Genomic DNA, 27326 nt, shown 5'->3' with positions numbered 1-27326 from the left:
AATGCTTTCTTCCTAAGATTAGAAACAAGGCAAGGTGTCCACTGTCACTCTGATTCAAACCTCGTGTTGAAAGTTCCTACAGTAAATGCAATAAAGCAAGAAAGGAAATCAAAGGCATATACATTGAAAAAGAAAACATAAAACAGTCCCTATTTGCAGTATGATATGATTGGCTATGTAGAAAACTGCAAGGGATCTTAAAAGGACTTCAATGGCTGGGCCCGGTGGCTCACGCCTGTAATCCCAAGCACCCTGGGAGGCCAAGGTGGGTGGATGACCTAAGGTCAGGAGTTCGGGACCGGCCTGATCAACATGGTGAAACCACGTCTCTACTAAAAAATACAAAAATTAGCCAAGTATGGGGGTGCATGACTGTAGTCACAGCTACTTGGGAGGCTGAGGCAGGAGAATCGCTTGAACCAAGGAGGCAGAGGTTGCAGTGAGCCAAGATAGCAGCCCTGCAGTCCAGCCTGGGCAACAGGAACAAAACTGTCTCAAAAAAAAAAAAGAAAGGACTTCAGCAAGGTCATAGATAGAAGATAAACATACAAAATCAATCATATTTCCACTTATTAACAATGAACATGGGGAAAGAAATACAACAGTATTTACAATTACTCAAAAAAATCAAATACTTAAGTGTAAATTGAGCAAAACATGCATAGGACATGTAAGCTAAAAACTACAAAATAAAGAAATCAGAGATCTACATAAAAGGAGAAACACTACGTTCATAGATTGGAAGATTCAACACAGCAAATATGTCAATAATTCCCAAATTGATATACAGGTTTAATGCAATTCACATGAAAATCCCAGCAATATTTTTTGTAGAGATGAGATTATTCTAAACTGTATGTTGGAAGGCAAAGGAATTAGAATAGTTAAAAATTTTTTTAAAAAGAAAAATCAAGCAAAAGGAATCACTTTTCCCAATTTCAAAATTTATTACACAGCTCCAGGAATCAAGACTGTGTGGTATTGGAAAGACAGACACATATATCTACAGAAAATAAGTAACTTAGACTAGACTGACACAAATATGTCCAATTGAATTTTGGCAAACGTGTGAAAGCAATTCAGAAAAGAGAATTTTCAACAGATGGCACTGGGGCAATTGAATATCCATAGGCAAAACCTTAAGTTTCTTAACTGAAAATTAACTGAAAATGGATCAAAACTTAAATGTAAGAAGTAAAACTATCTGGTGGCTCACGCCTGTAATCCTAGCACTTTGGGAGGCCGAGGCAGGCGGATCATGAGGTCTGGAGATGGAGACCATCCTGGCTAACACGGTGAAACCCCATCTCTACTAAAAATACAAAAAAAATTAGCCAGGCATAGTGGCAGCCACCTGTAGTCCCAGCTACTCGGGAGGCTGAGGCAGGAGAAATGGCGTAAACCCGGGAGGCGGAGGTTGCAGTGAGCCGAGATCGCACCACTGAACTCCAGCCGGGGCGAAAGAGCAAGACTCCGTCTCAAAAAAAAAAAAAAGTAAAACTATCGAACTTTTTTGGGAAAAAAATGAACATTTTCAGGATCCAGAGTATCAAACAGTTTTAAACTTGACACGAAAAGCACCAAAAACAATCCATTAAGGAAAAACTGACTTTATTAAGATGAAAAGACAAGCTACAGATTAGGAAAAAATATTTGCAAATCACGTACTTGACAAAGGACTAATATCTGAAATATATAAAGAACTTTCAAAACAATGGTAAAAAAAAATTAGAAAATAGACAAAAGACATGAAAACATTTCACCAAAGATGTACAGATGGCAAATAAGCACATGAAAAGATGTTTATCATCATCAATCATGAGGGAAATGCAAGCTAAACCACAATGAGATAGTACTACACATCTGTGATGAAAATGGGTAGAATAAAAATACCTACACCACCAAATGCTGATGAGGATGCAGAGAAACTGAAGCTCTCATACACCCTTGGTAAGAATGTAAAATGATACCGTCACTCTGGAAAATATTTGGCAGTTTCTTATAAAACAAAGTATGGGACTAGTCTTCAACCCAGAAATTGTACCCTGGACATCTATCCTGGAGCATTAAAAACGTGTTCATATAAAATTCTGTACATAAATGGATATAGAGTTTTAGTTTTAATAGCCAAAAAGTGGAAACAACCCAGGTGTCCTTCAATAGGTAAATGGTTAAACAAGTTGTCCATACCATGGAATACTACTCAGCAATAAAAAGGATAGAACGATTGATGCATACAACCTAGATCAATTTCCAGATAATTATGTGAAATGACAAAAGCCAATCCCAAAAGGTTACGTACTGTTTGTATGTAGCCTTTTATATAATATTCTCAAAAATGTCAAAATTGTCGAAATATGCATATCAGTGGCTGCTATGGATTAAGAGGGCAGGGGCAGAAGGAAAAGTGGATTGGCTACACCAGAACATAAGCAACAAGGTATATAAGGGACCCTTGTAGTGATGGAAATGTTCCGTATCTTGATGGTGTATCAATAACCCAGTTGTGATATTGTACTATAGTTTTGCAGCATGTTAACATGGGCGAAATAGGTGAAAGACTACACAGGATCTCCATTATTTCTTACAACTGCATGTGAATCTACAATAACCTAAGAAAGTTTTCTTTTTTAAAAAATGTACATAAAAGAAAAAACATTTGATCTTGAATGATACCTAGAAATTGAACACTTCTTTATTAAATAAATAAAACATGTTTAGAATCTTTTACCCAAACAAGCACACACACAGTAAAATAACTTACAATATTCACTTCTTTGGGTGGTGAATTACTTTCAGCACTTGGTAGTGACACCGAGTTTCCTGGGGAGGAAAAACACAATTTCAAATAAAAGCCAAATAATACTTTTTATTGCTAATAATGAAAAATAGTGTAATTAGGTGATATTCAAGTAACAGGGCTATACCACAATGACCTTATAGCTACACCAGAACATAAGCAACATCCTACTTTTCCCAACAGAAAATAAGGACTTAGCTGGGCACAGTGGCTCACCCCTATAATCCCAGCACTTTGGGAGGCCAAGGCAGGTGGATCACTTGAGGTCAGCAGTTCAAGACCAGCCTGACCAACATGGTGAAACCCCGTCTCTACTAAAAATACAAAAATTAGCTGGGCATGGTGGTGCACTCTTGTAATCCCAATTACTCAGGAGGCTGAGGTAGGAGAACCACTTGAACCTGGGAGGCAGAGGTTTCAGTGAGCTGAGATAGCGCCACTGCATTCCAGCCCGGACAACAGAGTGAGACTCCATCTCGAAAAAAAGTAAAAATATAAATAAAAGAACTTGTTCAAAATTTTCTTGACTAGTGCTCCTCTCATTGTGAACTTTTCTCCATTCACTAAGGCAGCAGTTCTCAAATTTTCTGGTTTCAGAAACCCTCTGCACTTTTAAAAGCTGAGGACCCTACACAGCTTTTGTTTACATGGCTTATTTCAATCAATATTTACTGTATTAGAAATTAAATCTAAATTTAAACATCCGTTTAAAAATAAATGCATTACATGCTGATAATTTTTAAAAACTATATTTTTCAAAACAAAATATAGAAGAATTACACATTTTTGCATATCATTAATGATTGGCTTAACAGAAGACAGCTGGATTCATATACAGCTTTTTGCCTTCAACTCAGTGAAATGTTGCTTCTGGTTTTGGTATCTGAAAAAAAAAGTTTGGCCTCCCGGAGACAGGTATTTGCAACGAGGAGGAATACTTAATGTTCTCCTCTGTTAAAGGCAAATAATAGAAGGATATTTGCCTTTAATAGTACACCAAAACAAGTGGTATAGGGTTAGAAGCAATGTGAACTCTAAAACCACATCAAGGAACTTTTCATATTGTTACGTTAGAATTCACTGATTATCCCGCACTTTGGATTCCTGCCCATGCATGACTGCAATACCACGTATTGGTCATTTGGAAAAGACAGGTTCATTGAGTTATATGCAGCATTTCCAATTGTTGACACATTTCATTATGCAATAGCAAAAATTCATGTGTTAGGGCCTGGTGCGGTGGTTCATGCCCGTAATCCCAGGGTTTTGGGAGGCTGAGGCAGGAGGATCGTTTGTGCCCAGGGGTTTGAGGCCGTAGTAAGCCATGATTGTGCCATTGCACTTCAGCTTGGGTGACAGAGTGAGGCTGTCTCCAAATAAAAATATTAATATTCATGTGTTAATATCATCATGCATCTCACCAGAAAAGTCTGTCTTGGGAAGTCCTTAAGCTCAAAGTGGTAGACACAAGTTTCCTAAAATCCGAAATTGCTTGAAAGCTTGAACTCTGTCACTGACAAAATATGTCAGCTGTTTTCCTTGAAGTAAAGGGCTCACTTTGTTAATTTTTGAGAAAATGCTTGCCAGGTAAGTCTGAATAACCAGTGTCCATCTTTTCAAGTAAAAAGTATGTTCCAAGAAGAGAGTTTCTCTTCAGCTTACAACTCAATTGCACACATGGTTTTCCTACTTCAGAAGGTAAAAGTCAGGAGTAATTCCCATTTCATTACACAAATACTAAAAATACTGCACACAATGGTCAAGATTTAACAGAATACTTTTTACTGCTCAATCAAGTGCATTTTTAACTGAAGTTGGCATTTCTGGTTTTCCTTTTAAGTGCATGACGATGAAAAACTCAGGTTGGCGCTCCTGCCTTAAGCTGAGCTAATAATTTGCTTTTGCACCATTAGTATAAAGTTGGCATAGCAGAAAAGACAAATACTGTGAGGAAAACAGTTTTGACCTCTTGGGGAAGCCCAGAGGCCCAAGCGCACATTCTGAGAATTATATCACCATGTTAAAAGACCACAACTCATATACCTTCAAAGAGGCTAAATTCTACCGGGTCCTAACCTCTTTAGAAAGGTTTTTTTTTTTTTTTTCATTTTGTTTTATTTTGTTTTGAGAGAGAGTATCGCTTTGTCACCAGGCTGGAGTACAGTGGCACGATGTCAGCTCACCGCAACCTCTGCCTCCCAGGTTCAAGCGATTCTCCTGCCTCAGCCTCTCAAGTAGCTGGGACTACAGGCTTGTGCCACCACGCCCGGCTAGTTTTTGTATTTTTAGTAGAGATGGGGTTTCACCATGTTGGCCAAGCTGGTCTCGAACTCCTGACCTCGTGATCTGCCCACCTCGGCCTCCCAAAGTGCTAGGATTACAGGCGTGAGCCACCTCACCCAGCCAAGAGAGGTTTTTAGAACAGGAACTAAAGGAATGATAAAATAAATCACGTGAAACCAGTTAAAATCTTAGCTATATCTTTGCGATATATGCATGAAGTTTGCACAGTATTTTTAAGATACGGGTCAATCTTTAGAACACCCATAAAAAAGCCAGAGTGTTTCCTTTCTACATTCCTAGTATAGTCCTCTGTGGGGAAAAAGCTCATTCTCTCCCCAGGAATTTTTTCTGAGATTAATGAAGCCAAAGGTAGCCACTTGGTATCTGGTTTTTCCTTCTAAATTAATAATGAAATGCAAATACGGTAAGGTAGTCATGTGCCTGTTCTGCTAATAGCCCACTGGTGTGTGGTTATATATACTTCTGGTAAGTCACAGAAACCATGAGAATGAAGAAGTAGGAAGCCTGTGGTTTTCACTCACCTGCTGGCAATTTTTTCCTGTCTCCTTTGGAGCCAACTACTTCTCCGTTGATGCCATTCGGGTTTGAAGAAACTGAATTGTCTTCCTGACTAGCCAAATATTGTTTGGTTTGCTCACAAAGCAAAAAATTGTTCTTTTTATTTCCATTCTCTGAGCTTTTCAGCCTGAAATTAGGGTGGTTAGGAAGTGTTCCAGGACTTCTTAAAGACTCATGTGGTGGAAGCTTGTTTTCATTTTTCTCAAAATTAAATGGCTCTGTCATCTTACAAGGAGGTGCTTCCAAATTATTTCTTGACATCATATTAAATGGCGATTTAACACTCATCGAGGCCTAAGGAGAGAAATGTATTTAAGAGACAACTTTTAATTTCAAAATTTCAGAAGAACTGCAGGCTCAGAGGAATTCTCCCAAATATATTTACGTAACAGATAATGCCTATAAAACGATTCCAAAGCAGATATAACCATGACATCAAAACTTGGCCGACAAGGCACAAGAAAAACACCAGTTCTCTGTAAGTACGAACTCTAACAGAAATCAACAGACCAACTCATGAAAAATCAAAAATCTCAGCGTTCAACACCATTCCTTACTTTTAAAAGCTTTTGAGGCAACACTAATTGAAAAGGTCTTTCATGTTTTAAAATATTCCCAACCTAAAGCTTACACTTTAATGGCAAAAATGCAACGGAAGAGGTGTGTTTAAATCAGGTCGTCACCTACCTTTCTACCTTCTCAGAATCCCTCTACCCTCTCCTACTTTATGCTATATCCAATCCTTGAATATGCTGAACCCTCTACCCAGAATGCCCTCGCACTCACTGCCTGACCATCCTGGGCAGGCTTCACAATCCATCTCAGCTGACCCCTCTTCCCTCCTGTTTTGCCAAGGCCTCTGCTTTGATCATCTCCAGCTGAACTTCCACAAATTGTTAATTTATACCTACTGCTTTTAAGGACCTATCTATGCATCTTTCTCTGAAAATAAGTTGGAAATGTTGCAAGCTTTCCAAGTTTAAGTTGTCACAAAGTGTCTCTGAGAAACCTCTATCCACAAAAGATGGTGGATTGTTTTTCCCTTACTCTTAAAGAATTCTAAGTGCCCTGCCCAGGGGAATTAAAAGGGACGAACACCTCTTCTTTCTGAAGTAGTGACTGATAGCTTTGCTCCCAAAATGGCTGAGCGGGAGGAAAAATGTCACAGCTGAAACTGGCATGAGTAATATCTAAATGTTGTTTAACATGGTCTTGAATAGAAAAAAAATAAATAGCAGTTGGTGTCCTACAACTTATTATCTCATTTCTTATTTTAAATTAGGCCTAACCTAATCCAATGAGAATACAAACAAGATAATGAAATAAAAACAAAAATATACAGGCACCCGCGAAAGTAGGGAACTCTTATTGGACCAGACCCTGAGAAGACCCCTAACAGAATGACTGCAGGTGGGCAGCGATGGGGGAGATCCTGCAGCTGCCAGGGGAAGTAAAACTGTTATGGATAAGCACGCCTAAATTGAAGGGACAGGCTGAGAACTGCAATGTTTTGTGTAATAAGAGAGCAATGTCGTTCAATTACAAAAGAAAAATAAAGGCTGGGCGCGGTGGCTCACGCCTCTAATCCCAGCACTTTGGGAGGCTGAGGCAGGTGGATCACGAGGTCAGGAGATTGAGATCATCTTGGCTAACACGGTGAAACCCCGTCTCTACTAAAAATACAAAAAAATTAGCCAGGCGTGGTGGCGGGTGCCTGTAGTCCCAGCTACTCAGGAGGCTGAGGCAGGAGAATGGCATGAACCCAGGAGGCGGAGCTTGCAGTGAGCCGAGATTGCGCCACTGCACTTCAACCTGGGCAACACAGCGAGACTCCATCTCAAAAAACAAACAAACAAAAAAACTCCAGGGGAATCAGGTGGTGGTTGGGGGAGGAATAAAGTCTAGACTCTGTATAAGAAATACAAAGAATGTGCATTAAAATATTAGAGTAACTCCCAAACAGAAACAGAATACATAACTTTAAAATCACAGGAAATCTTAATTCAACAGAAAAAAAAAATTCAAGTACAGAAAACATCAAGTAAGATGACAGAATCAAGCCCAAGTAATCCAAGTATCAATGAGTTAGTCTTAGTTAAAAGAGATAAAACTCAGGGAGAAAATTATTCAGTAAAATGTTAGGCACAAAAGGCACACATATAACCAAATTATATGGTAAGGTTCCAAGTAAAAGGACTAAAATATGTGCTATGCAAACAACTAAAAGATGTAACGTTAGGCCGGGCACGGTGGCTCATGCCTGTAATTCAAGCACTTTGGGAGGCCAAGGCAGGTGGATCACTTGAGGTCAGGAGTTCGAGACCAGCCTGGACAACATGGTGAAACTCTGTCTCTACTAAAAATACAAAAAATTAGCCAGGCGTGGTGGCGTACGCCTGTAATCCCAGCTACTTGGGAGGCTGAGGCAGGAGAATGGCTTGATCCTGGGAGGTGGAGGTTACAGTGAGCCAAGATCACACCATTGCACTCCAGCCTGGGCAACAAGAGCAAAACTCCGCCTTGAAATAAAAGAAAACAAAAAAGATATAATGTTAATATCAGTAGCACATACAATCAAACTCAAGGTAGAAACTATTGAGACACGTGAAGATATTTTACATTAATTAAGAAAACATAGGCTGGGCACAGTGGCTCACGCCTGTAATCCAAGCATTTTGGGAGGCCAAGGCGGGTGGATTACTTGAGGTCAGGAGTTCGAGACCAGCCTGACCAACATGGTGAAACCCTGTCTCTATTAAAAATACAAAAATTAGCTGGGTGTGGTGGCGCACACCTGTAGTCCCAGCTACTCGGGAGGCTGAGGCAGGAGAATAGCTTGAACCCAGGAGTCAGAGGTCACAGTGAGCAGAGATGATGCCACTGCACGCCAATCTGGGCAACGGAATGAGACTCTGTCTCAAAAACAAAAAACAAACACTCCAAGGAGATAAAGCAGCCAGGAATCTTTGAATCATTATAATGTTGTTTTGAGGTGTGTAAAACAAAACCCGACTGAAGGAGAAGAAATTCAGTCCACTATGATTAGGACACATCTATCTTAGACAACTACTACTCAGAAAACAGGCGATAGTAAAGACTGTATGAGTAACAATAAACTTGACCTAATTGGGACTAATACAACCAAGAATATTCCTTTTTTTCAACACTGAGTATATACTGGACTGCAAAAACCACCTCGACTACAAAAAAACTAGTATCATACATGCTACATTCACTCATCACAATACACACAAATCTCCATCTCAGATTATGCTTCACAGAGAATCAGACTGCAAATAGCCACAGGTGAAGGGTTTCTTTAGTTTAAAAGTAGTTAAAAAAATCACAAAGGAAATGATAGCAAACATAACCATGTGACAATTAAAACTTACCAAAATAGCAAAGAGTCCAGGAAATACTATCACAAAGATGACAAATTTGATACCTTTTCAAAAGTGGGATAAATATTAAGAACCTCCAGAAACTGTAGCAGACTCAAACGCTATTCAACCTCTGATTTGCCAGCTAGAGTTAGCGACACTACTGGCCACAGAGTTCTCCTGAGGGGGCTTCTGAGAAAGCTCTTCCCTATCCCGAAGAACAGGAACAGATGTGGCTAGCACAGGCCTTCACCCCTTTCTTCCTGCAACACGGTCCTGAGGCCTGGAGACTTACCACCCATTTTGTAATTAGGGAGTAATAAGCACAGCCTGAGGATGGTGAAGGAGAAAATGCAGAGTCAAGTGTGTCTGGCGGTTCCTTCGCGTCATCACTCCAGCTCTGGTTTGCCTATGCAGAGACACGCTGAGGCATCAAATAAGCTGTTATTTGCAGGCCAATCAATACAGTAAAATAAATGACAAAAAGGCATGAACAGAATGCAGAGAGGAAGAAGATAAGTTCATAAACATAAGGGGAAAAGCATTCAACCCTATTTATAGTAAAAAAAAAAATTCAAATTGAAATAAGTATGCATTTTCTGCCTAGTGGGTGCAATTAAAAAATTAAGCCACTCATTACTGAAGGGAGTATCAATTAATATACTCTTTCTGGGAAGCAATTTAGAAATATATACGTATATATCTATGGGGTTTTTAAAAAGCATTCCTAGCCACTGACTTGGTACCTCTACATCTAGAAATCATGCCATTAAAATAATCCTAAATACCAAAAAATCCCATATATAAAAATGTCCCATTTAAAATAGCAAAAAAGGCACGGACGCAGTGGCTCACACGTGTAATCTCAGCACTTTGGGAGGCCGAGGAGTGGTGGGCTCCTGTAATCCCAGCTACTCAGGAGGCTGAGATGGGAGAATCGCCTAGAATCTGGGAGGCAGAGGTTGCCGCGAGCCAAAATTGCGCCACTGCACTCCAGCTTGGGCAACGAAGCGAGACTGTCTCAAAAAAAAAAAAAAAGTTAACTGTGATGGCTTTAATAGACAGCCTATTATACTATCATTCAGAATCTTAGTTTCCAGAAACACTGTAAAATGTCTGTTAGAATGGCAAATGAAAAAGCAGTAAAAAACCTGTATATTCAATATAATTATAACCGCAAAAGAAAATCAAAACTCCAGGTTAAAAAAAGATGAATGAAACATATTACATTATAAATAACAATGAGTATTCTGGGGTAGGTGGGTTGATGAGGATATCTTTTTCACTGTCTTTTTCATTTTCCAAATTATATTGAATGAAACATTTTTATAGATGAAAACATTTTTAAGACTGAAGTATCATCTAATAGTAAACCTTTTTTCCAAAAATGTGGTAACTTAATTCTAAATCAAGTAAAGGATCAAAGCAATATTTAAGCCATAAAACTAGCGTATAGTCATCTTCTTAAGACACTGAGTTGGATCCTCAGTATGCTGCTGTGTGTTACACCCGAGAGTCTTTCATAACACTGTCCTTACTAACTCATGCTGTCAATCTACAGTCAGCGCCTCAATACCCCGTATTACAGTTACCTATAGACAGTTATATCTGTCATTTAAATTATTTTAAGTTGCCTGAGTGCAGGAACTCTTATTTTTAAAAATCTGAACAAAAATATCTTTGACTTCCTGCAATATGCACCATGGTGCTTTATAGAACTAGGCATTCAAAAGATATTCGTATGATTGGCTGGGCGCGGTGGCTCACACCTGTAATCCCAGCACTTTGGGAGGCTGAGGCGGGCGGATCACGAGGTCAGGAGATTGAGACCATCCTGGCTAACACAGTGAAACCCCGTCTCTACTAAAAATACAAAAAATTAGCCGGGCATGGTGGCGGGTGCCTGTAGTCCCAGCTACTCGGGAGGCTGAGGCAGAAGAATGGCATGAACCCAGGAGGCGAGCTTGCAGTGAGCTGAGATCACACCACTGCATTCCAGCCTGGGCTACAGAGCAAGACTCAGTCTCAAAAAAAAAAAAAAAAAAAGATATTCGTATGATAAAAACTATTTTAAATGCACTATTGCACTGCTTTCATGCCAACCTGGACAGGGAAAATGACACTTGCTGTCCGAAATGACATCTGGCAGTCTTAAGTGGAGAAGCACATCAGGCTATGAGGTTTACTGAAATTTAATAACAAAACTTCATGTCTCACAACAATTCCTCCAAAATCCAAAAATTAGTAAATATATTTGACTTTAGAAACAACATCCGCGTTAGACTCACGATAAAGTTTAAGTAGCAAATAAAGAGGATTTTTACTTAAAAGAAGGTCCACCCTATTTGGAGAATGTTTGAAGGACTCACCCTATTCAGGAATTTTCGTTACAACACCCAGGGCAAATAGACATCTACACCTGTTCTGGGACCACAAACTTCTTGTTTCCTTTCATTCGGGACAGCCAATTGTGCTGCAGTGTTTTTTGTAAAATGGTTCCCCTTCCCAGCTGTTGCTGCCCTGTGACCACAACCTTTCAAAAATATCTGAGACTCTTATAGTGACATGACTCTCAAAATGGAACACAAGATTCCAGACACGGGTTGGCAGCCCGTCAACAGGAAAGTCAGGATGTCCCTGAGTTTGAACACTACCATTTATGCATTAACTTTTGGAGCAGGTGGCCAGTACTACTGTGAATCCAGATAAAACGTTCAGTCACCTAAAACCTTTTGGAATTTATTTTTAAATATGTAATTATCATACCATTACATGGACTTTGATTTCTTTGATTTACAGTTCTATGAATGTAACGCAGGCATAGATTTAGGCAGCCACCACAACTGGGATACAGAATAGGCTTTTAAGGGTGAATTTTTTTTTTTTTTTTTTTTTTGAGATGTTGTCTCGCTCCATCGCCCAGAATGGAGTGCAGCGGCATGATCTCCGGCTCACTGCAACCTCTGCATCCTGGGTTCAAACAATTCTCCTGCCCCAGCCTCCCAGGTAGCTGGGACTACAGGCATGCCCCATCACGCCCGGCTAATTTTTGTATTTTTAGTAGAGACGGGGTTTCACCAGACTGGTCTCAAACTCCTAACCTCAGGTGATCCGCCCGCCTCAGCCTCCCGAAGTGCTGGGATTTCAGGCGTGAGCCACCGCACTGGGCCGTGAATTTTTAACATTACAAAACACCAGTAAGACTTAGCATCTATTCCTACTTGGTTCATCCTGTATCAACCACTGGGAATATCTGAATCACAAGTAGGCAGGCCCTATGGCATAATACTGTGATTCCCAACCTCAGGCTTTAGACTTGATACCCAGGTAAACAAATGTGACAGATTATTGCTGCACAGGCCCTGAAGCCACATCAGCTAACCTCACCCAGTTTTAAAATAATTTCCCCTATATACAATCTACTATTTTTTCATGCTACTAGTGATAAATAGAAATATATTTAATCATTCTGGAATCCACAGTAATTAAATGTTGATTCAGCTAACATAAAAGGTTAACTAGAAGGGTCTCAACATTTCTCTACGTTAAAGAGTACCTCATTTTCTTAGAATTAGGAATCACTGATGTACTAGAAGAGTAGTGGACTGAAAGTGACTCATTTCTATAGTTCTACAGGCAAAAATGAGGGCTCAGCTTTCTGGATTTCTTTGTTCTGTACTTCACGCTTTGAACCCATTAAGACCTGAAGCTCCCTAAGGGTAGACCCTCTCTTTTCTTTGGAATCCTATCGGTCCTCCCTGATGTTGCTGGGGGCTTCCTAAGATACACTATGAATAGTGGGGTAAGTCATTTCTTCTCCCTCTAGGATACCACAGGCTGGAGTTCTTTTAACAACAAAAGTGCATGCAGAGATACTCAGCTGTCATTTTTTTCCTTCTCTGATGTTTGCTTTTGTCTTCCTGGCAACCCCATGTATTCTGCAAGAACCATTCTACTCAAAGAAAACACTCCGGTTTTGGCTGGGCGCTGTGGCTCACGCCTGTAATCCCAGCACTTTGGAGGCCGAGGTGGGCGGATCACCTGAGGTGAGGAGTTGGAGACCAGCCTGGCCAACATGGTGAAACCCTGTCTCTACTAAAAATACAAAAATTAGCAGGGCGCCGGTGGCTGGCCTGTAATCCCAGCTACTAGGAAGGCTGAGGCTGGAGAATCGCTTGAACCTGGGAGGTGGAGGTTGCAGTGAGCTGGGATCGCGCCATTGCACTCCAGCCTGGGCAACAAGGGTGAAACTCTTACTCAAAGAACAAACAAAAACACTCTGGTTTTAAACAGACAAAACTCAACGCTTCGGTAAAGCATGAGCTCTTAAGTCAGCCAGGTAAGTCTCGTCTTCCTCATTTAGCCACGCTATCTTGGGCAAATCACTTCATCTTTCTAGGATTCAGCGACTGTAAAATGCAGAGGGCAGTAGTTAACTTCCTCACAAATCCTAATCACGAGAATTAAATGAGAGACGAAGTAAATCACTTAGCACAGTGGCTAGTACTTCCTAAGGGCTTAAAGGGCAGCTATTATTTCTGCTTTACTTTTATACCACTCCTACAAGCACAAAATTTCTTCCATTCCTGTGGAACCAGCTTGCAGGCTTAAGATGAAAATAATTTGAGGACTAAAGTATTTTTATTTCGTTATTCCTACAGATAAACAAGGGAGACGTGGGAAGTTGGAATAACTTACCAAACCACCCAGGGCCAGCACCTTACACAGTTTAGATAAAAACGCAGGTCAGACTCCACGGCCTTGGATTTAAGCATACAGCACCGTGCTGCCTCACTAAGGAAGCTGGAAGCATTAGCTCCCTTAGTTCAGAAGCCCAGCAGGGCTAACGTATTTATAGCAAGGACCCTAGGGCCCGGAAAAGCTACTGGCACACAGCAGGAACTACTTAAACAAACTAGCGCCAGCTGACCCACATCTAAGTAAATGCCCTAGCACATCTTCCTTTCCTATAGGAGGAAAGTAGGGGAAAAAAAAGTCTAGTAAATGTTAATATTGTTTGTATCGTAATTTTTAGTCAAACGAAGGCACTGAATCCACATGCAAGTTTCTCTTAGAGAGAAGGTGAACGTTTGCATTTGAAGGAGTGATGCCCGGAAGCGCTATTTCCAAACTCAGAGAATCCTCCCACACCAAACCCTCGCAGCAAGGTTCCAACTCTCCTCTCTCCACTTCCAGGCCCCTTGTACCCGCTCAACGCCCAACCTCAACGTCCAGCGCCCAACGTCTGGCCCCCAACGACCGAAGCCCCCTCCCTTCCCCTTCATGCAGGCCCTCTCCCTCCCCTATATGCCTGGGAACCCTGACCTGGAAAGAGGCAAGAGGACCGCGGATCCGAACCTGTCTCTGCGGCCTGGCGGTGATGGCGACTGCCGATGCTGGGAGCCCCGCCGCCTGGGATGCGCCCTGCACTTCCCTCGCCTCCAATCCCCAGTGCGCCCTCCTGGCCTCAGCGCACGCCTGCGCACTCCGCGTCCACGTGCAACTCAATGTGCCCACGTGTTCCCTCCGCCTTCCCCGGAAGCAGCTTGTGCTCTAGTTGCAGGCTCAAAAAGTTCCTTTGCAGAAACTTTTATTTTGTTCTAGCTTCTTCTAGAAAGATGTCTCTGGCAACGCCTTCGGCAAATTTGGGCGCAAAGATGCAGACTTTGTCTCCTCGAAAGTCACTTGGGTCACCGTGGCCACTTAAAGGTCTTCCAAGGTTTTCCAAATAATCAACAGCCTCTGCCTGGTCTTGGAAAGTAAACACACACGTGCTCATACTTTTTTTCCTTGCTTCCTGACTGAGGGCATGTGATTATACCTGTTGGTGTTACTTAAAGACAAGCTTTTTAAGTTTGTTTGTTTGTTTTTGTTTGTTTGTTTGTTTTGCTATGGAACTTTTCTAACAATTTCATAAGGGAACCCTTGTGTGCCTATCATCTAGTTTCTACCTTATCAATTCATGGTTAATCTTGTCGACATCTGCAGCCTAGGCACTCTTCGGGCAATGTTTTGAAGCAAATCCGAGAATTGTAAATGTGAGACAAAGTAGCGAACGTCCGCTTCTGGCCCCCAGCATAGTCCTCCCTCACTGTGAAAAAGCCACGTTTGTTCATTGCGTTTGTCAGCATTTCAGACCCCCTGACTTAGTAACATCTCAGCCCTCCAGAAGAATGCCTTGAAGACTGCGGATATAACTCAGGTTCCCACCTCTCAGAATCACTGCATTTTTAGAAAAGATACTTTCAGAGATCTAGGCCTTGCCTTTTTCTGTACATAACGGACAAGATTAATGATGATGCCTAGACTTACTCTCGCACCCAAACTTTGAAAATATTTTGATCTTATATAGCTTCTGGGCACTTCTAATGTAACCCCGGGCAGAACCTCTACCACCTAATATTTAAAGTGTGCTGACCCACTGCTTTGGAGTAGTTTAACAGAAATCCTCTGGGCTCTCCCTGGTTGCAGCCCTCAGTAAGACTCTGAATAAAACTAACTTCACTAACTTCAATTCTTTAAAAGCCTGATTTTTTTTCTTTAGTTGATGTATCTTTTAAATTTATTTTTTAGAGCAGTTTCAGATTTACAGAATAGTGAAATGAAAGTGCTGACTGGGCGTGGGGGCTCACGCCTGTAATCCCAGCACTTTGGGAGGCCAAGGCAGGCAGATCACTTGAGGTCTGGAGTTCGAGACCAGCCTGGCCAACATGGTGAAACCCCGTCTCTACTCAAAATAAAAAAATAAAAAAAAATTAGCTGGGTGTGGTGGCAGGCGCCTGTAATCCCAGCTACTTGGGAAACTAAGGCAGGAGAATCGCCTGCACCCAGGAGGCGGAGGTTTCACCGAGCCAAGATCACTGCCACTGCACTCCAGCCTGGGCAACAGAGCGAGACTGTCTCAAAAAAAAAAAAAAAAAAAAAAAGAAAAGAAAAAGAAAGAAAAGAAAGTGCTGTACAGAGTTCTGACAGAAGCCACATCATTTCCCCTGGTCTGTTAGCATGATACATTTGTTATAATTAAGGAACCAAGAAACCAACATTGATACAGTATTAACTAAAACCCATCTTTTTGATTTCCTTCGTTTTTACCTACTGTCCCTTTTCTGATGCAAGATCTCATCAGGATATCATATTACATTTAGTTTTCATGGATCCTTAGGCTCTTCTTGGCCATGGGACTTCCTTAGACTTTGTTTTGATGACCTTGATGTCAAGTTTCCAGGAGTACTCTCAGGCCTTTTGTAGGATGCCCTACTTTTGGAATTTGTCTGATGTTTTTCTGCTGGTAGGAAAGGAGTTATGGGTTATTGGAAGGAAGACCACAGAGGTAAAAATGCCATTTTTATTGCATCATATCAAGCATACATCCTATGAATATGATTATGACAATTGATGTAGGATTTGGTCATCTGGCTGTGGTAGTGTTTGTTGGGTCTTTCTACTATATTCTTTTTTTTTCCCTTCCCTTTTCATTCTATATACTTTGGAAGGAAGCTATTATTTGAAGCCCACATTTAAGGAGTAGGGAGTTATGTTGTCCCTCTTTGAGGATGCAGTATCTGCAGAAATTATTTGAAATTCTTCTGCATGGGAGATTTGTCTCTTCTCCATTTACTAATTTAATAATGGACTCAGATATTTATTTTATACTTTTTTTTCTTATTTTATACTTTTATAATCCAAAACTACTGTATTTCCTTGCTCAGATTTTTCCAGCTTTGGCCACAGGGAGCTCTTTCAGTTGGTTTCTGTTCCTTCACATACTATCATCAGGTGGTATTTGTTTGTTAAGCACTTTATTACTTTCTGGGATATTGTATCTTTTCATCCAAAAATATTGTAAGTAGGTGTCTTTAAGAGATTACCACTTTTTAAGTAACATCACCAAAACATATCCCTACTTTAAAAACAATAATTTCTCTTGCTTTCCTTTCTTTTCTCCTTTTTCTCCTTTCCTCTCCTTTCCTTTCTTTCTGACAGCGTCTTGCTCTGCCGCCCAGACTAGAGTGCAGTGGCACAGTCATAGTTCACTGCAGTCCTGAACTGCTGGACTCAAGCCATCACCCTGCCTCAGTAGCTGGGATTACAAGTGTGAGCCATAGTGCCTGGCCATAATTTCTTAATATCATACAATTAATACTAAACATTTCCAGATACCTCTAATGTTATTTTTTTATTTTCTTTTTAGAGATGGGATCCCACTGTGTTGTCCAGGCCGGTCTCAAACTCCTGAGCTCAAGCAGCCCACCTTGGCCTCCCAAAGGGCTGGGATTACAGGTGTGAGCCACCACACCCAGCCATTCAGATGTTATCTTAAATCGTTGATATGTTCAAATCAGTATCAAAACATCCTGTATTTGCACTCAGTGATATATTTTAAAAAGGGGTTTCTCTTTAAATCCTGTACTTCTCTTGCAATTTATTTATGACAGTAACTGCAGGGTTTTTTTTTTTTTTCCATTCAATTTTGTTGATTGCATCCCCCTGGCAGGAATACTTCACAGGTGGTGTTGTGCTTCTCTATTGTAGCATTTCAGAAAATACATAGTATGTAGTTGTTTCACTTTGGAGGATATTAAGATTGATCTAGTAGGTTCAAGTGGTGCCAGCCCCATCCATCCATTACAATACGAAGCTTCCTATCAGTTTTTCATCTAATGGTTCTAGATTCACAGATGATCATTACCTAGATCCATTATTTCATCAGGGTTTGCAAAATGGTGATCATCTATCTTTCTTTCTGCAATTATTACATGGAGTTCTACAGAGAAGAGCTTCCCCACATTGACTATTTGATTGACATTCAGTTTGCAACAGGAAAGGTAGGATGAATGCTTGATTCTTTACCTTTATCAGTTCTCAGATTTTAATGACTTGTTGGCATCTTTCCAAGAGGGTCAATGACATTGAAAAAAATAAATGCACTCACTGATTTTTTTACATAGTGCGTCTCAACCAGTTGCTGTTATTATTTTTGAATGCTAAATTTGTCCTGTTTGAGAAGTTGGGGCATCTTTGAACTGCCTTCTGAGTCTTTTGGGTACAGTTCATGTTATCTTTGCTTTTCTTCCTTGCTTTCTGCTACAACCAATATGTCTTAGGCTATCTTGCATATTTCTTGCCCCTACTGGGAATCAGCACTTAACCTCCAAGAGAAGCCAAGGTAACTTTTTTTGGGCAATGCTCTTTAGAGATCACAGTCTGGGGAATAGGAGTGTGCAATGGGTTGGTCACTGTTCTAGGAGTTTTCAGTGGACACACCTTTTTTTTTTTTCATGAAAAAAATGTACCATGAGTTAATTCTGATATTTGTAAATTCAAATATAGGATTGCAGAATTTTAATATAATGTCTTTGGTTTATATTTGTATTTCTTTTCTCTTATGGTGAAAAACTTGGTTCACAAAGATATATTTATATACTTTACACTAATTATAAATTCAGAAATATTCAGAAATAGTAATACCTATGTTATTACAGACGAGTACCGAAAACAGCTTAAGGTTTCTTCAATTTTTTCCCCTTGGATTAATGTCTCCCTAGGAAGGCTTGGTCGATTTATTGTTTTAAAGTCAAATCATTTATTTTCTATGACAAGACACTTTTAACTGCAAAATGTGCTTCAGTGTAGTACTTTCATTTAAGGAGGAGTGAGGTGCCATTACACCTCCGTGTGTGTGTTTTGCCAACAGTATCGAAGACGCTTAACAGAACAGTAGTAAGTTTTGCTTTACAAATTCTTACATTGCAGAATCGTCTGCATCAGCTATTTTCATTCATGAGATATTTGTAAGACCTAAACCAAAGAACATCGTTTCCCCGGACTGAGGAGGTTTGCGAAACCTCCAGAGACTGAACTGCTGACCTTCCTTCTCTGGGCCGGGCGAGGCAACTGTACCCAATACACTTTTTGTTGCCATGCTGCGTGCCAGGTTACTCAGCCGGGAGAGGACACTTCCAACCATCAATGCGCTCAGCTTGAAGCCAGAGACGAAGGCACCGACGGTTTATTATTAAACAATGGCAGCAGCGCCACGCTGAAGACACGAACGCGCTGTTATGGAACCCCCAGAGGTCTCCCCCATCGTAGCCTGCTCCAGCCGACTCCGCCCACGTAAGGTGCAAGGTTTCCGCATGAGAGCCGGGAAGCCACAATTTCAAATTCTCTTTTATTGCTTTATGTCCCTGACTCATGCAGGCCAAAGGGTGAGGAGGAGTAATAGCCAACAAGAGCGTCCTGCAGAAAGAAACAGGCTGCGTGGGTCCGGAGTAGCTTAAAAGGAAGAACCCGACCAAAGGGCAGGAGACCCGGCTCTCCAGGTCGCGGAGGCGTGGGTGCCCAGCCAGGCGGGGTGCGGGGCGGGGCCTCTCGGGCCGCAAGGTGAGGCCTCCTGGGCCGAGAGGTGGGAGGTGAGCTCCGCCAGCCCAGCCCACTGCAGACAGGTTACCCAGGACTTCAAGGTGTGCTGCGTCACCCCGCCCGCGCTGCGCTGATTGGTTCCTCCAGGGAGCCCCCGCCCCCTCAACGGTAACCGGGCCGGCTTCAGTGTCGCCGCCATCTTTGTTGATGTGTCAGCTCCGCAGGGGTTTGGGGAAGCGGCCGCTGAGTGAGGCGTCGGCTGTGTTTCTCACCGCGGTCTTTTCCTCCCACTCTTGGCTGGTTGGACCCCGCTATGGAAAAGTTGGCCCCTGAGCCAGAGCTCCAGCAGCCTTGTTAGGGCGTGGCCTGAGGCTTGGATAAGTGGGGTAAGTGTCTGAGGGGTACTCGGGGCACACCGGGGAGTCGCGGTGGCGGTGCGGTGGGGCTGCCAACCTTCCGCTCCTTCCTGCACGTTCCGGGGCGGGGGCGAGGGCGAGTGCGAGGTGGAGGTCGAGGTCGAGCGGGCTCCACGCCTGGCTCCTTTGAGGGCGCGGAGGAAGGGGAGGGCTGGGGAACGGGTTTCAAGCCCTTTGCTCTCCCTGCCTTCCTCCTTCGGTTCCGGGGCCTTGGAGGTGGCAAAGAGGGGTCAGCGGGGGTCATGGGGGCTGTGCCTCGAGAGCGTCTGAATTCGAGCCCATTGCCTGGGCTGCGAGTGAACTGCAGCCAAGCCCTACCTGCTCGAGAATCTTTCCTAGACTCAATCGCTTATTTCGTTTTTCGTCTTAAGTTGACTATATGTGGGTGTTTTATATTTACTGTTGTGAAGACTTGTTACCCTCTTCCAAACACTTCCATTACTGTGATTCTAAGTTCCTTAGAAACGATTCTTTGGAGTGGTGGATACTGTTCTTTATGTTGTCTTTCAAGGACGTCAAGGCGTTTCATAAACCTTGGTTGGTAAGGAAGGGGTTTCAGATTTATGTCTCCATCAGTAATGAAAAATGGCAAAAACAAAACAAAAACCCTTCCACGTGTCCCTAAGTAGCAATCTTGGGAAACAGTGCAGGTGTGATTATTGCTTAGCTGTTAACAGTTTAACAACTTCAGCTAATATTCCCATCTTGATTTTGTTTAGAGGAAAAAGTCCTGGATTTCGAGTCAGAACATCTGGATTAGAATCCTACTTCTTTCACTTGATAATCTTGTTACCTGTGGGAATCAGAAGAGAGAATATAGTAAAAATACGCAGTACAGTCCCAGGTACTTGGCCGTTTTCTCTGCATGTGTGTCATGTTCCTTTGATGCCCAGCTTTTTGTTTCTTCCAAAACGATAGGCCGGGTGTTGTCTTCTAAGGTGTGCAGTAAATCAGGGTTTCAAGAGGTGTGCTGGTAGTCATTCAGAAGAAATTAATCTGCTATTATCTATTTAGGTATGCTAGTAGTGGGTGTGGCTTTCCCAACTATCAAGTACACTTTAATATTTACCGAGTGTTCATCTCGTGGGAAGGATTCAGGTTCAAGAGAGATTGATAGTGAAACTGAACTATCTCTGTGTGTAATGTACACTGTTCCCTGTGTAACTTCAATTCTTTATCCAACATTACACAAATAAAAAAACAGTAATGATTGGCCAGGTTCATTTTTCTCTTTTATTTCTGGTCTTTTCATGTTATTTTTAATGCAGTGAAGATATTAGATCACGAATCTTGCAGTATTAAGAATTAAAACTTTTTACAGCATAATAGGCAAACGTATGATTACTGAAGATTCTCCCTGGAAATGCATGGATTGTGTTTGTTTTTTAAAGGCCCTATTAAATTCAGAATAACTGCATATAAACTTAAGGTTTCTTTAAACAGTGGAGATTCCATAATGTGTCATTGGCTTTTGAGTCCTATTTATTGCTAACGGAAAGGGTTGGCTGGTGTGTATCACAGTGACCACTCTAACCTTTTAGTTCTTTCACCCATAAACTAAAGAGTTGTCCTTTAATGCTGTGCAGTGACAGCATAGCTGATGATGATTGCTTAGTATGTTCAGTTTAGAAACATCTATTTGCAGCTTTATGCTGACATCACAGAGTGAAGATAAAAGCATTGCAGTATACTGACTCCAGGAAGAGACAGTAGGTTGAAGCACAAAGCAGCTTTATTTGGAGATTTAGAAAATAATCTTTCCCTTTGAAGAAGGACTAGTAATCTGCACTAGTTTCTCAAATTCATGCAACAGTTTCGTGTTAAAGTAAGAATCCTTACCCTGAATTTTTTTTTCTTTTAGTAAAACTTAGGTTTTTCTTTTATCTCTACCTTAAAATAACTAAAGCTGGTTTTTCAGTTTCTCATAAACATATCACTGAGTTTACAGTATTGCAAATGTTATACTTAGTATTCATTTTAGGGGCAGCAGTGAGATCATAGATAATTTAATCTATTGTTTCAAACTGCTTTGAACTTTCTTAGCTACTGAGATTTAAAAAATGTATTTGGGCTAAAAAGTAAGAAAAAGGAAAAATACTGAGATGAAGGGACAGTAGACACAAAGTGGAAATCAGCACCAGCATAGTTTTGATTGGATTGTGAGTGTATTTCTTATTAACATTTGTCTATCATTAAGACACTTGAACTGATAATTGTAGGATTATGTAGACTATGTAGTGTCTACCGCACTTACTACATAATCCCACAGTAGACTATCAGTTCATGTTTTTAATAAAGTAGAGCATACCAAATTAACCAACTCTGGCCAAAGGTGTCTTCAAAATTTAAACATTAACCCAAACTTTTTAATGTAATGCAGGCTTGTAACTTGAAAAAAAATTTTTTTTAAAGATACTAGGCTTCATTTTGTTTAGTTTTTTGAGACAAGATCTCAATCTGTCACCCAGGCTGGAGTATAGTGGTATGATCATAATTCACTGTAGCCTTGAACTCCTGGTCTCAAGCAATCCCCCTGCCTTAGCCTCCTGAGTAGCTAGGACAACAGGCACAGGCCACCATGCTAATCTTTTTAATTAAAAATTATATATTATTTTTTTTTATAGACCAGGTGTTGCTATGTTTCCCAGGCTGGTCTCTTAATTCCTGGCCTCATTTGATCCTCCCATCTCGGCCTCCCAAAGTACTGGGATTACAGGTGTGAGCCACCTGTAAAGGAAGGCCTGAGAGCCTTCCTTTTTGAAAAAGGAACTATAGGTCAGATTTTTTTTTACCTACTTTATTCGTTTTCAGATTTGGAGGAAAATTAGCTGATAATACTTTTCATGTTTTCTTAGACTCATTAAAGTGCAAGTGCAATCTTCAAATTAGATTTCTGTATTAGTAGAAAGTTATTTCTGATAACTTTCTGCTTTAGTATTTTAAAGTATTTATAGGAGACATGTAAAATTACTGAGCTGATATGACATATATGGTGTAACTTGATAAGGTGAACTATGATGTGGCCACTGACCCTCTTTTTCATGGAATTTTGATGGACCATAATTTCTCTTTGTCCTGTTATCCTATCACAGGATTTGGTACTATTTGGGAGTTGGTGGAGGGTGGGGGGTCTTGCCGCATCTATTGCTCAAGTCTTTTTTTTTAAACATCTGTGTGTGTGTGTGTGTGTGTGTGTGTGTGTGTGTGTGTGTGATATAATGCACATATCATAAAGTTCTTGCCCTGAGTCTGGATTGTAAAGCTAAACATACCCCCACAGGGATAAATAACCTTGGTCTCATAAAACAAACTTTTCAAACTGGTGAACTAAAGGAAACTTTTTTATTCTAATGCTGTTTCACTTAAACTCAGTATATTACACTTAAATTTGTGCCAACCATGGTGGCTCACATCTGTAATCACAGCACTTTTGGGGGGTTGAGGTGAGAAGATTGCTTGACGCCAGTAGTTTGAGATCACCCTGGGCAACATAGCAAGACTCCATCTCTACAAAACATTTTTAAAAATTAGCTGGGTTTGGCGGCATGTACCTGTAGTCCCAGCTTCTTAGGAGGCTGAGGTGGGAGGATCAGTTGAGCCCAGGAATTTGAGGCTGCAAGTGACCTCTGACTGCACTCCAACCTGGGTGACAGAAAAAGACCCTGTTTCTAATAATAAAAAGTTAGCTTTTACCCAAAAGCTTAATAGGATGTGACTACTTTAAAAATTATTTCTTTTTGTAGAACTTATTTACAGTTTTTTTTGAAATAGCCCTCTCGGTTTTTATCTTTTAAAAGCAGAATTTGATCTGCATAAATTCACCTTGTATGAAACTTAAGTGTCAGATATTTTCATCACGTGAAACAACATTTTCATGTTTCGTACACAAGTTCTTTTCCATCCTATTATTCTGTTTTTAAAAAGCTAAGTTAAAAATGTTATCTGGGTATGGTGGCATGCACCTGTAGTCTTATCTACTTGGGAGGCTTAAGTGGGATGATTGCTTGAGCCCAGAAGTTTGAAGCTGCAGTGACCTATGATTGAGCCACTGCATTCCAGCCTGAATGACAGAATGAGACCCTGTTTCTACACATAAATAAATAAGTAGGTAGCTAGCTTTATCCAGAAAGTATCTTTTAAAGTTAATTATTTATCAAAAGTCAGTTATTTGGGGGTTGTGAGCAGGTTACATTGAACTGTGTGGATGCGTTTTTGATTTGATTTTACTTCTGACATTAATTGCAATATCAAAATCTTGATAGAACTAGTCAGAAAGATGTTATTCTTTTGTTTATGCTGCTTTCAAGGTGTTTTTGGAGAATAAAAACTCTTTTGATGTAGGTACTTTTCCTACAAAGGGCAATAAACCATTATATTGAAGAACAGGAGTGGTCTCAAGTTCAGTTTGCTTAATGGATATTACTTGAGAAGTGTACAACTGGTATTATTTAAGAATGGTATGGGCTGGGCGCAGGGGCTTATGCCTGTAATCCCAGCACTTTGGGAGGCTGAGGCTGGTGGATCGCTTGAGGTCAGGAGTTCAAGAGAGCCTGGCCAACATGGTGAAACCCCATCTTTACTAAAAATACAAAAATTAGCTGGGTGTGATGGCACACCCCTGTAATCCCAGCTACTTGGGAGGCTGAGCGGGAGAATCGCTGGAACCCAGGAGGCAGAGGTTGCAGTGAGCTAAGATGGCACCACTGCATTCCAGCCTGGGTGACAGAGTGAGACTCCATTTTTAAGAAAAAAAAAAAAAAAAGAATGGTACTACAGTTTATAATTTAAAAATTTATAGTCTGTGAATGAAGCCAAATTTCTCTTAATAGACTTAAAACACTTATGCATTTCTTACTTAGCTTCTGATGGAGCCCTGGCAAACCTTAAAGTTAAAATACTGTAACATTAAATACTGTAGAATTCATAATACTGTAGTGTTTATTGGCAGTAAAACACGAAGAATAAAATGAGGATTTCTGTTTTATTCACTGCCATGTTCCCAACACCTAGAATAGTGCCTGCACATATTAATAGATGCTCAATATGTATTTGGTAAAAATGAACATCTAGTTTGGAAATGTATTTCTTAGTACCTTTGCATGAGACTAGTTTGTTTGATAACCTGTTACTGAATATCTGTGAGTTTGTAATCGCCTGACAGGTTCTTGCCTGCTGCACAGATAGAGGCAGTTTACTGAGATAGCAGTATTGCAATAGAGAAAGTTTTAAGAAATGCAGAGCCAGCCAAGTAGTAGTAAGAAGTTAATTACTCAAACCAATCTCCCTGAAAATTAGGAGACTAGGGTTTTTTAAGGATAATTTGGTGGGCTGGGGGCTAGGGAATGGGGAATGCTGATTGGTTGGGTCGGGGATGACTCATAAGGGGTTGAGGCTGTCTTCTTGTGTCAAGTCACAAGACCAGTTGAGCCAGTTTAGTGGTCCAGGTGGCAGGCATCAGCTGGTCCATCAAAATGCAGGGTCTGAAAAATACCTCGAACCAATCTTAGATTTTACAATAGTGATGTTATATATAGGGGCAATATTTGCAGTTTATCAAACCTAAATTTTTTGTTGTTTATACTGCTAATTAGAAAAACAGGAAATGGATCCAGAAGACAGTGTTTTCATTTACGTGGCTCTTGTATGGAAATAATTTTGTAGAAATGTGAGTTCTTTCATTAAAAAATAAGTTCCAGAGTGGGTAATGGTTGACTTTAAGGCAAGTAAAAAATTGTTTCTTGACCAGTTGCCTACAGCTGATGAGCTCCAGTAAGAGCGAAACCAGTTCTCACCCACTGAAATGATTTCAAAGTGTGAATTGGTCCTGTAGTACTGTGTCAGAAACAGAAACAATTCTAAGGGAGAAAAAGTATTTGAGTTAAAAGGAATTTTGTGACTGTACTGTATTAAATATAGTATTTCTCCTAATGAGTAAGAGTTGCTAAAAGGTATTATAATCTATAATTGTAATTACTATATATATATATATATATATATATATATGAGTGTAAATTTGCTTTGTACAAGCATTTCTTTTTCTTAGAGACCGAGTCTCACTCTTGCTCAGGCTGGAGTACAGTGGTGCCATCATAGCTCATTGCAGCTTTGAACTCCTGGACTCAAGTGATCCTCCCACCTCAGCTTTCTGAGTAGCTGGGACTACAGGTGCATGCCACCATGCCCAGCTAACTTTAACAATTTTTTTTTTTTTTTTTTTAACGGAGATTAGGTCTTGTTATGTTGCCCAGGCTGGTCTCAAACTCCTGGGCGCAATCAATCCTTCCACATCAGCCTTCCAAAGTGTTGGGATTACACGCTGCACCCCCAGTGTATCAGCACTTCTTAAATTAAAATAATCTTGCCAACTAATGTCTTGTTTTACATCCTTCCCCTTTCGTCTACTACTTGCCATTCTATCTTTAGTAGCCTCGATGACGGCTCCCCTTTTACCCCATACCTCTCTCCCCCAAAAAAGCTTGGACAGCAACCAAATTGGCCTGTATCAGTATTGTCAACTGGAGGCCTACATGAGGACTCAGCTTACTGTTTTTCTTCTGGTTAATTGTGGACATAATCAAGTTCATTGCTTTTTCTCCCCATCTGCTACCACTCTTGTGCAGCTATTTATGGTGATGGCTTTGTTAGGTATATACACATAGACCATTGTTAATCCCCTCCTTTTCCTTTGGCTGCCAAACAGTATTCATTTGAACATCATCAGAAGGTGTGCAAGCTGTTTGGGAGGCCGAGGCGGGTGGATCACGAGGTCCAGAGATTGAGACCATCCTGGCCAACATGGTGAAACCCCGTCTACACTGAAAATACAAAAATTAGCTGGGCATGGTGGCTCGTGCCTGTAATCCCAGCTACTTGGGAGGCTGAGGCAGGAGAATAGCTTGAACCAGGGAGTCGGAGGTTGCAGTGAGCCGAGATCGCGCCATTGCACTCCAGCTTGGCAACAGAGCAAGACTCTATCTTTAAAAAAAAAAAAAAAACAGCTTGCAAGCTAAGTAGTTATCACATGCCAATTTACATGATTTTTCTTAAAGTCATGAGCATATTGCTGACAGAAGTTACAGAAAGTACTTGCCTTTTGAGGTTAATCTGAGTCTTCCTTAATTTACAGGAGGAGGATATGTAAAACATTCTAAGCTTAGGTAACCAAATAGACAGCTTTTTAAATCTAGATGAATATCCAGCAGGATGACACGTTTTGTTCTATACTGTCTTCCACATTGTCATCTTACAACCTGTTTTCCATCCACTGAATGCTGTTTGCTCCCTAGATCACTGTGTAAACCCAGTTGACCCCACCTTCATTTGTATAGCCACTGAAGAGCATTTGCAAAAATGCGTGTAAATGTAGTAGAGAATATGTTTGTTAGATTTATTATTACTGTCATATTGCATGAGACTTAAGAGTTTGATTCAGTTCAGAGGGAGGTTCCATCTTCGTGCAAGTACAAAGATCATTTAAAAGGCTAAATGCTGCCTCTTCAAAAAGGT

At 40.8% G+C, this 27326-nt stretch overlaps 2 protein-coding genes across 7 annotated transcripts in view; one reads left to right on the top strand and one right to left on the bottom strand.

Moving 5' to 3' along the window:
* TDRD1 (tudor domain containing 1) overlaps positions 1–19112 on the bottom strand; it is a 62110-nt gene extending 42998 nt beyond the window's left edge. Inside the window, exons 1-3 of one of the 3 annotated variants that reach the window (XM_055092307.1) lie at positions 18910–19112; positions 5626–5956; positions 2765–2823 (exon numbers count right to left, since the gene is read on the bottom strand). In XM_055092307.1, the coding sequence (XP_054948282.1) occupies positions 2765–2823; positions 5626–5950 (384 nt within the window). In that variant the 5' untranslated portion in view covers positions 5951–5956; positions 18910–19112. Of the gene's footprint in view, positions 1–2764; positions 2824–5625; positions 5957–14367; positions 15138–18909 lie in introns of those variants that run through there. The other 2 variants (XM_055092306.1, XM_055092305.1) reach the window with 2 other exon arrangements.
* Positions 19113–19613: 501 nt separating this feature from the next.
* Positions 19614–27326, top strand: part of CCDC186 (coiled-coil domain containing 186) — a 53453-nt gene continuing 45740 nt past the window's right edge. The window contains exons 1-2 of one of the 4 annotated variants that reach the window (XM_034931524.2): positions 19658–19790; positions 20540–20664. The gene's annotated coding sequence lies outside the window, so the exon portion shown is untranslated. Of the gene's footprint in view, positions 19791–20539; positions 20665–27326 lie in introns of those variants that run through there. The other 3 variants (XM_034931527.2, XM_055092308.1, XM_055092309.2) reach the window with 3 other exon arrangements.

This window comes from Pan paniscus, chromosome 8 (assembly GCF_029289425.2).
Source record: "Pan paniscus chromosome 8, NHGRI_mPanPan1-v2.0_pri, whole genome shotgun sequence".
Lineage (NCBI taxonomy): Eukaryota > Metazoa > Chordata > Mammalia > Primates > Hominidae > Pan > Pan paniscus.
This window is presented reverse-complemented; position numbering and strand designations above follow the sequence as displayed.